The sequence below is a fragment of the Brachycentrus maculatus genome, unplaced genomic scaffold (assembly GCF_059751285.1).
Source record: "Brachycentrus maculatus isolate JH-2025_06_01 unplaced genomic scaffold, ASM5975128v1 h1tg000370l, whole genome shotgun sequence".
Classification (NCBI taxonomy): domain Eukaryota; kingdom Metazoa; phylum Arthropoda; class Insecta; order Trichoptera; family Brachycentridae; genus Brachycentrus; species Brachycentrus maculatus.
In genome coordinates, this window is record NW_028281119.1 from 3,387,501 (window position 1) to 3,397,934 (window position 10,434).

The window sequence follows — 10,434 nt, forward strand, 5'->3', positions numbered from 1 at the left end:
TGATATTTTTTTACAATGAACCGCCGCGGTATGAATGAAAAAAATATTAAAAAAAATATATATGAATGAATTTATGAATTGATGAAAAGAAGGAAATCAAAGAAACTAAGATCAGGTAACGAGTAGAGAAGAGCGAATAAGAGGAGAAAAAAAACAATGGATGAATGATGTGGTGGATTTTGGGTTCAGAAGATAAATTTAACCCACTATCAATGACAAATATTTTTTATTGTCTGTTTTTTTGTTGAATTACAAATTTCATTGGCGATAATTATATATTGTTAATATAAAACATTACTGTCAGTACTTACCACGTTTCCTTAAATTATTGTCTCATCAAATGAGCCTTCTATTTTCCAATTTTCTGACCTCTTTGAACTAGGATTATTAAGTTTCTGTATGAATATTACGGAAAAAAATACAAAAAGATTTTCTAAAAAGGTTATGCAAAATCAGGTCAAAGAGAGATAGAATCTCAACTGAAATCATTTTACCACATCTCTTATACGGTAGACAAACGTGGTTAATACAACACTAAGAAAACAGAAAAGTGAAAATACACTAGTATTAGAATATATATTTTGAAATACGTAAGTATATGAAGCAAATCTTTTGGAACACCTGGTCTGAATAAGTTCATGACAACCTTATATTATTTGAAAATGCTCGAACGGGTGTGAGTAAAATGGTGAACCCTTATGATATTAACTAAGTTGCTCGCACGGTTTGTTTACACACATTCCTACAAGAACTGAGATTTGGTGAAAGTTTCGAGTTATTTACCATGTAGTTCTTTGACAATCCCTTTAGCTGAGGGGATTGCGGTGTGATACCACGCGATATGCGAAAGTAAATAAAACACTGCTGTAGCCATAACACACGCACTTCCCCACACAATCCTACCCTACACACGACAGTAGCGTACTTATGAAATACCCAACTGTGAATTTATTCCAGACAATAATTTATTCTTAAAAAATCAGTTCATGGTTTTCAAAATTTTTATTGAAAATTTCATGCACACTATTTGTTTATAATTTTGTTAAAGATATATTAAACGTCTCTTTTTACCCAAGATAAAATTTAAAATAAATAATTTTACCATCTTTAAACTGGATTTGTAACACTTTAAACTGGATTAACCCTACTTACTGTGATTGGTAAAAAAATACCAAAAATTTCAATCTTAATATATATATATATATATATATATATATATATATATATATATATATATATAAATATATATATATATATAAATATATATATATATATATATATATATATATATATATATATATATATATATATATATATATATATATATATATATAAATATATATATATATATATATATATATATATATATATATATATATATATATATATATATATATATATGTATATATATATTTATATATATATATATATATATATATATATATTTATATATATATATATATATATATATATATATATATATATATATATATTATATATATATATATATTTATTATATATATATATATATATATATATATATATATGTATATATATATATATATATATAAATATATATATATATATATATATATTTTTATATATATATATATATAAATATATATATATATATATAAATATATATATATATATATATATATATATATATATATATATATATATATATATATTTATTTTATATATATAATATATATATACTATATATATATAATACTATATAATATCTATATATATATATATATATATAAGGTTACCTAATATATATATATATATATATATATATATATATATATATATATATATATATATATATATATATATATATATATATATATACACACATATATATATATATATATATATATATATATATATATATATATATATATATATATATATATATATATATATATATATATATATATATATATATATATATATATATATATATATATATATATATATATATATATATATACATATATATACTAAGAAGTATAAACAGTTGTCCGCCGACAGAAAAATATTATATATATATTTCTGGCCTAGAGGCATTGTTAGTTTTATGAAAAAAAAAATATCAAAAACTATTTTTTCAATAGCTTGTACTATACGAGTATATGTATTTCTTATACACCTTTACCTGATCATTTTCATTTAACAATTACTCATAATATTTTCAGCAAATAGGACAGTTATCACGCACGTAAACTCTAATTACAGAATTAATATGTGGCAACAACATAGCAACACGAGTTCACATCGGGTGAAAGGTCATACCTGAAATTTTTGGATAGTGTTTCGATTGTAATTATTATTGAAATAGTTGTATTTCAAAGATGTACAGTGCTACAGTGCTATAACATGTAGCTGCGTTCTGGTCTTATGTACTTTAGAAATACGCACCTCAGCAGGCACACATTATTATATTTGTCTATCAGATTAAATTCGTGTTTGAACACCTAGTCGAGGTTTACGGGGAGGTGCGGGCGACAAACAGGAAAGGGTTCTATGGCGATTAGTACTTTACTCTAAGCAGAAAGCTTTTATTTTCGCTAACACGATTATTTACACTTGAATTCTAGGGAAAGAGGTTTGTATTTGGAAAATCGACAAAAATATTTTCGTTAAAAAATATGTAACGAAAATTTGAAGATTGGACTCTTTTAAATACTTAAGTAGAATTAAGTACTTATAACAATAATTATCTTCCGTGCATATCATCCGTAGGGTGAATGATTTAGTGTGATATAATCAGTAATAATAATATTGTTAATAATTATTATGTCTACTGTAAGTTTTGAAATATTTATTTTTTTACCTATAAATAAATATAAAGCTGAAATGAAATGTTTTATTATTTATTGAACATTAAAAGGCGGTCAATTTGAAATATATTTTTAATGTAATATAAAAAATCTGTTTAAAATGAAGAATGTACTAAATAATTATTTAACTCACTAACTAACCATCGCGCCGCTTCCCCCCAGGGTTTAGGCAAAGATAATAGAACGCCACACCACTCTGTCTTTGCAAACATTCTTCGCCTCTTCCACGTTCATGCATCTCCTCATACATACCCGCCGATTGTTACAACTCCTAACCTGACCACATTCAAGTATTTGGCATACCTGATCGTGCCATGTTTTTCTCGGTCTTTCTCTGCTCTTTTTTCCACTCATATTCGCTTCATAAATTTGTTTTACCGTTCTTTCCTCACTCATTCGTTCCACATGTCCAAACCATCTCAACACACCTTTCTTAATTTGATCGATAATGCTTATCTCAGCTTTGCATTCCTTCCTTATTTCACTATTCCCACATCTATCATACATCGTTTTGTCGCACATCCTTCTGAGAGATCGCATTTCGACTGCATTCAGTTTACTTTCATCCTTCTTTTGCCCACTCCATGTTTCACTTCCATACATTAGAGTTGGAACCAGGACTCCGTTGTGCACTGCCAGTTTAGCTTACGCTGAAAGGTTTTTATTTTAATAATTATTTAATTATTTAAAACATAAAATAAAATCATAAATAATTATTTAAAGCATTTAAATGCAAGAAAAATGTTTTTTATCACCTCATAACCAACAGCTGGTAGTCAAGTTATTGAGCTCCTAACTTAGTAAATTAATCTGCTCTTCAGTATATCTGGATTACATGTGATGATTAATTCAGTATATTACTTTTATATATAAAAAACACATTATTATCAGACGATTAATGATATCTTTATTTCCATTACTTACGTACAAGTATTTTTATTCTTTGAACAGCGAGGATAACACATGATTTATGTGATTATTGTACTATTTAAACACAGGAAGTTTTATGGTTAGATTAAGTTTACGACATACCTAAGTAAATCTCCTATCACTTATCTCTTATCAATTCGCACATAATACATTTTGACGTGTTTCAAATGAAAATCAGGTGCTAATACAATCTTTTTACATAAACGATAACTAACAATTTATATTTAGTGTTTACTTTTGTATAGATTATATATAGAGTGTGGTTTAATATTAATTATAAAAACATTTAAAATGGATACGAAAAAATTTATGATACGAACAAATTAATAAATAAAATAAAATATGGTAGACTTTTTGGATTAACAGAGCTTATGTCGACTTATGCGTCCGCCTCCGTAGTGTAGTGGTCAGCACGCTCGGCTACCGTTCTGGAGGACCCGGGTTCGATTCCCAGGGGGGGTAAGAATAAATATGAGTGATTTTTTCACTGTAATATTTATTCAATATTACCCTGGACTGGTACTTGAAGCGGAGGGCTGATCACCTTTCCTTCATGTATAAACGATCAAGATAACACTGCGTTTATATGACGCAGTGCCCTATGCACCGTTGGGGTGCGAATAAGGGTCTTTTTATTATTATTATAGGATGACTTAAAAACTCGAACACAAAAGGTTTAAATAAAATTTATTTTTATTTGTGATCTATGGGCTTTATTTTCAGTGTATTTTAGCTGTGATATTATTTTTTGACATCTCATCAAAGATGAAGAAGAATATTGAAGTCTAGGCATTTACAGGCTGACGACCGTCAAAGGTTGGTTTAAGTGATCACTTTACACACGTGTAACATTAACCAATTCTACCCATTATTGACAACCACACTACCCAAATTCTTGGAAGTTCTATATATTTGAACCATTTCGAAACGATGTTCTTGAATCACTAGAACTTCACTAGAGACATCTATTGGTGAGATACTCCATATTTGGAACATACATATAATTGTAAATAATCCAGATTTGTGAACAAGTATTTGAACGCACTCAAAATGTTGTAGATACCATAGCTGTGCACAAAATTATTTCCCTCATAAGTATGCAAATTGTTTAAAAAATATATATTTGACTTTTTATAATCTTTATTTAGATTAACCTAAAAATTGAGCATTGCATGTGAATTTCTAGGTACAAGTTGCAACGACCCTGTCGCCCATATGGCAAACCCAATGTTTTTACAGTTCTAAAATTGATGAAATTAAAATTTATAAAATGATAATAAAACCCACCACGTTCGATGTATTTATTTCTTTCTTAATGATGTGCTCCAAGGACATAGCAAATTATAATAAATATTTAACATAAGGCATAATTTTGTTTTATTACATTGACAAGCCTCGTTTCACGTTTCTACGTAAAGAGTATTTATTATTAATTTATTTATCATTTTTGGACGCAAAGTCCATGTCCATAGTGAAATTATATACAATATTTTTAATGTTTGAAACATTGATTTTTATCTAGATTGGCTATTTTTTTTGCCAATTGGTAGGTAAAGAGATCACCAATCTGTAAAGATAAAGAGATCAATAAAATGGTCATTTAGTCAAAACCTTTTCAAACAATAAATTTAAATTTGATATTCTATAGTTGGGACTTAATAAAACACATTTATATTACACGACACAATATCGATAACATTTAAATACCCTAAATATTTCAATTGAATTTGATACCAGTTTTTTCACACCTGAATTTAATTTTAAGTAAATGGATAGGACAAATCTTAAATAATAAAATCTTTATGCATAACAACTAAATAATATTTTAACAAGTGTTACGGTGTTAATTTAACCATTCAATAAAACAGTAATTTACAACGAAGTTTATCAGCAAATAATTAAATGAAAAATTACCTAAATCGTTTTGATATTGCTCTTTTACAGTACTAATAAAAAACTATTGCAGTACTTCTGTTTATCTTTATGGAACCAAAATTTATTTCCCGAAAATTACCTATATATTTTGGAATCTCGATTAATTATTTAGTTACCAATCAATGGTAGATTGAAAATGTTGTTTCCTATTTTGGTAGGAGTTTTGTTAGTTAACCATGCATCAGGTGTGTATATAATAAACAACGCATTTATAGTCAACTTTAATTAGTTCAGTTGAAATTGGATTTTCATATTTATTATCAAACGTGTATTATTGTATGTAAAAAAAAATCCTTTGATATCATTTATTAAATTATTTGTAATATAATATATTGTTTAGAGTGTAGAAGAGTCACAATATTTAAAATATTAAATTTTAATCATTTTCTTTTTTATCATAATGCAATATCGGATCTTTTATTTCTTTGAATATTTTTAAAAAATAGTAAAAAAACACTGGATAGCTAGAGCTATTTTCAATGTGAATCGGGTTATTAATATATTTAAAAAAAATCAAATGTTAAAATGACAAAATATAATTATTTTCTACATATGATGTTCCTTCAACAGTTACAAGTACTAACACAGTCTTAATTCTTATAAATATAATAATAGTCTTAATTCTTATTAATAGTCTTAATTCTTATTTATGCAAATTAAAAATATTAACAGTCTTAATTCTTTTTTATGCAAATAAAATCTACGTAAAAAAAAAGAAATTGAAAATTAGTAGTTAATTCAGTATGTGTGTAGCTTTATATTTATTAATGCAACTATTTTTGTTGATGTAATGTTATGTTTATTATTGTTAATGTAACTATGTTTTAAAATATGCTTTTTTAATGTAAAGCTAAAAATTCCCGAACAAATAAAATGAAAGGTAGTTTGGAGTCTGAAAATAATCCTTAGAAGATAAGTAAAAACAAAATTTATAGTATGTTAATGTATTATATATAAAATATAAATAGATTTTAAGAATATAAATGAAAGAGCTTTAAATTAGGCATGAAACTTCTAGCATCACCCGTCAGTAGAATTGTGGGTGGAAGCGAAACGATAGTAGAACTTCATCCTTACCAAGCGGCTTTACAGCACAGAAGAGGACCACAAATATTTGCTCACTGTGGAGCTTCCATCATCAGTACCAAGCATCTCCTGACTGCTGCGCATTGTGAACCGTGAGTAACCCCCAGTTAATTAAGTTTAAGTATTGAATAAACTCCGAGAAGGCAGACGGAGGAGGAATTATTAGGTAGGAAAAGGAGAACAACAGCAAAGACTGCCACTCGAGTTTGCATTCTTAAGCTTATTTACGGGTCCTTAATATACCATGTGTGCTTAAAACAACTTTGAGTATTACGCAATAAAGCTGTATTACCTGTTTCCATCATCCATAAATAAAATACAGCAGTAAATTTATAGTTTTTTTCCGCTTATATTTTATTTTACCAGTATCTGGATGGACAAAATTCGCTCACTGGTCAAATAAAATAAAAGTGGAAAAAACTATGCTCATTTTGTTTTATTATACTCGTATGAAATGCAGTTCTACCAAGAAATGTCACCACAATTCTTTGAAAAATCCACTAAGTCATTTTATAATGCAACATTGTTTAAAATAACAAAAATAACACAACGGAGGTGGGTAGATTTGAAATAAAGCGAGTCATTCGACGATTGCATGATTCATGATATTGACAAATTAGGTACTTATAAACAAGTATTGGAAAATGTGCCCTTGGCACGGCAAAACCCAGTAAGGACACATTTTTGTAAATTTAAAATATTTTGATAAATAATTCGATGAGGTTTAAAAAGACTATTACCAAATATTTAATTAAGATTATTTTATTTTAATATAATATTATAATTTCCAATTGTTATGAGGGAAAACAATTTTGATTTAAAAAAAAAAATATTGAACCTTTTATTTTATTACACTAAGCATTCAGTAGGTAACCTTATCCTTTTACCTGAAATACGACTGGTCAATTTTAATATTTATACAGTTATATTTCATTTTCAAATTTAAGTTTTACTTAGTAAATACTATTATTCCTTAAATCTATTATGACACGTGTTTCGATGCATTCCGCATCATTTTCAGACACAGTGTGATGCGGAATGGATCAAAACACGTGTTGCAATATATTTAAGAAAAAGTGGTTTATACCAAGTAGGTAACACATAAAGTAAAAATTGATATATTATATAATAAAGTGACTTAATTAATCAATTAATGAAGTTTTATTTCTTATTTGGTTGTGATATATATTTTTAACCCTACTATTTAAGATAATGATATTTTTGAATGGAATATTAATTCATACATCGCTCACTCCTTTCAAGAACGTCATAAATCAAAAAACTTGATTTTTCAGGAGAACGTTTTTAAAGTTTAAAAATATAATACAATGTATTAAAAATAAATATCAAGCCACTTATTGAACTTTTTACTGTGCAATAGATCTTTTTAGGTAAAACCTGAAGGTTTTTTCTCCATTTGAAAAATATTTAGTATATTTCAAAAAATAATTAAATAATACATTTTCTTCAAAATGCAAAAACAACAGTTTCTGCCCTGTAGCAGGTAAATATTAAGTTAAAAATATGCCGCTTTTGCTGGGATTTAGTATATTTTTTGGGCATTCCGAAAATATGCACAACTGAAAATTGATCATTTTTGATTTATGACGTTCTTGAAAGGAGTGAGCGACATATAAACAATAAATAAGTCATACATTTGTTTACAGGTGTAAAGTTGAACGGAGATTTAAAGCAGTAATTATTGTGAAATTATATTCGCAGAATTTGGCCTGATATGTTCTACGCTCGAGTTGGTACAACAATTTACAACGAAGGTGGTCAAACTCTCAAGATCGAATCATTCGTGCAGCATCCGTACTATAATAGGGCGAATTTGGATTATGACTTTGCTATTGTCGGATTTGCTCCGGGAGTTGAGATTATCCTGTCCCCTAACGCCCTCATAGCGCAACTTGTTCCCCAGAACACTCCCGATCCAGTGGACAATAGTTTGGTTTGTGTTTCTGGATGGGGTTATGTTGATGTAAGTTCAATTATCCTAATATTGAAAACAAATAATGATTTTCAATTATTTCAAATATTCAAGTTAATTGAAATATATATTCATTACACATTCAAATTTAAAAACTAAGATCATATTTGTAAAGTAATTTTGTACAACCTGGTAATTTAATTGGTAATTGGTAACCTAGTAATTTTATACTGGTACCTGAAGCGGAGGGCTGATCACCTTACTACATGTATTAACTATCAAGATAACCAACACTACGTTTATATGATGCAATGCCTTATGCACCATGGGGTGTAGATGAGGGTTTGGAGAAGAAAAAGAAATAATTTAAAGCCATACATAGCATTTTCTACTGACACGTATACATGATCAGAGTATTGTATTTTAAGAATCATGATTTTTTTATCCTGAGTGAATTTATCAAATTATGTTAACAAGAGTTAAACCTAAACTTTGTTTCTTTCCTTATGTTTTTAATTAATAAAAGGAAATTATTTAACGATGCTTTTAACTATAACAATCTTTAAAAATGGTTTTGAATAAACTTTAAATATAAGAGTGAATCGTCTTTTAGAACTAAGTTCCTTGCATTTTATATTTCGAAAGAAAATTTGATTTTCAATAACTATGTCGGCTTTTAAATATTTCAAATACAATCGAAAATTTTGGCTTTTTATAAAATTGTAAAATTATAATAAAATATTATTAAGCAATATAATTTTTATCAGAAATATGATTTCTTTATTTAATTCATGTAACATCATTAACTTTAACACATATTTTGTCACTCTTTCGATATTTCAGATCTCTTTTAGCAGATCCACGGACAGATCTTAATTTTGAGTGTGATTAGTGTGAACACTTGCCCATATCATAGTTTGAAGATATCCTTTTCTGTTTTAGGAAATCCAACCAGCTTCCGAGTACCTGAGAATGGTCCTTCTTCCGGTGTTTAATGCGCAGAGATGTCACGCAATTACCCCAACATGGACTCCTAGGCATTTATGTCTAGGAGGAACACCAGAAGGTCAACTGAGCGCATGCTATGTAAATATATTTTACTCTTTTTCCACAACATCCGTCACCTAAAACGTATTTAATAAATTATTTTTTAATAGAGGACACGATATTAAATTGTACACAACAGTTTAAATATTTCCAAATCCTTGTTCACAAATCTGGATAGTCTTTAATATGAGAAGGCCTACTTCTTATGATTGCGGAAGACATGTGCAAACGCACAAACTGCAGAACACGACCCGCTTAACCTACATGGACCAAATTATCTCAGACATAGCGGGTACTCCGAGTTAAAGAGACGAGCAGAGGATAGTGATGGGTGGAGAATAACCATGATAGTAGAAAACTTATCATCACAAAGATTGTAATCCACGAAAAAAGAAGAAATTATTTATATGATAACTAATAATCTGTTTGTCTTCATATTTAGGGTGACTCCGGTGGACCAGCAATGCAAAATGGTTATCAGTACGCACTTGTGAGTGGAGGAAGCAGCTGCTTCGACCCTGGTGTTCCTGGGCTCTATTCTAAGATTTCTGCCGCCAGGAATTGGATAGACTACGTCGCTGACCTATAAGACATATCAAAATATATTGTGACCTTATCTGAACAAGCGAAAAAAAATACCTTCTACATATACAC

At 27.9% G+C, this 10,434-nt stretch overlaps 1 protein-coding gene across 1 annotated transcript; it reads left to right on the forward strand.

The window, feature by feature from the left end:
• The first annotated feature begins 6,719 nt into the window (after nucleotides 1–6,719).
• LOC148303416 (trypsin-1-like) lies at nucleotides 6,720–10,434 on the forward strand. Its single transcript, XM_088269989.1, has 4 exons — nucleotides 6,720–6,892; nucleotides 8,523–8,754; nucleotides 9,676–9,819; nucleotides 10,223–10,434. Exons 1-4 carry the CDS (start codon nucleotides 6,720–6,722, stop codon nucleotides 10,367–10,369), a joined length of 696 nt encoding a protein of 231 aa, XP_088126115.1. The 3' UTR covers nucleotides 10,370–10,434.

Excerpts from the sequence above, each read along its gene's own strand:
- LOC148303416 (XM_088269989.1), top strand. The coding sequence starts at position 6,720 with ATGAAACTTCTAGCATCACCCGTCAGTAGAATTGTGGGTGGAAGCGAA. Across the intron at positions 6,893-8,522 it reads ACTGCTGCGCATTGTGAACC|AATTTGGCCTGATATGTTCT; the intron begins GTGAGTAACCCC and ends TTATATTCGCAG. Across the intron at positions 9,820-10,222 it reads GTCAACTGAGCGCATGCTAT|GGTGACTCCGGTGGACCAGC; the intron begins GTAAATATATTT and ends CTTCATATTTAG.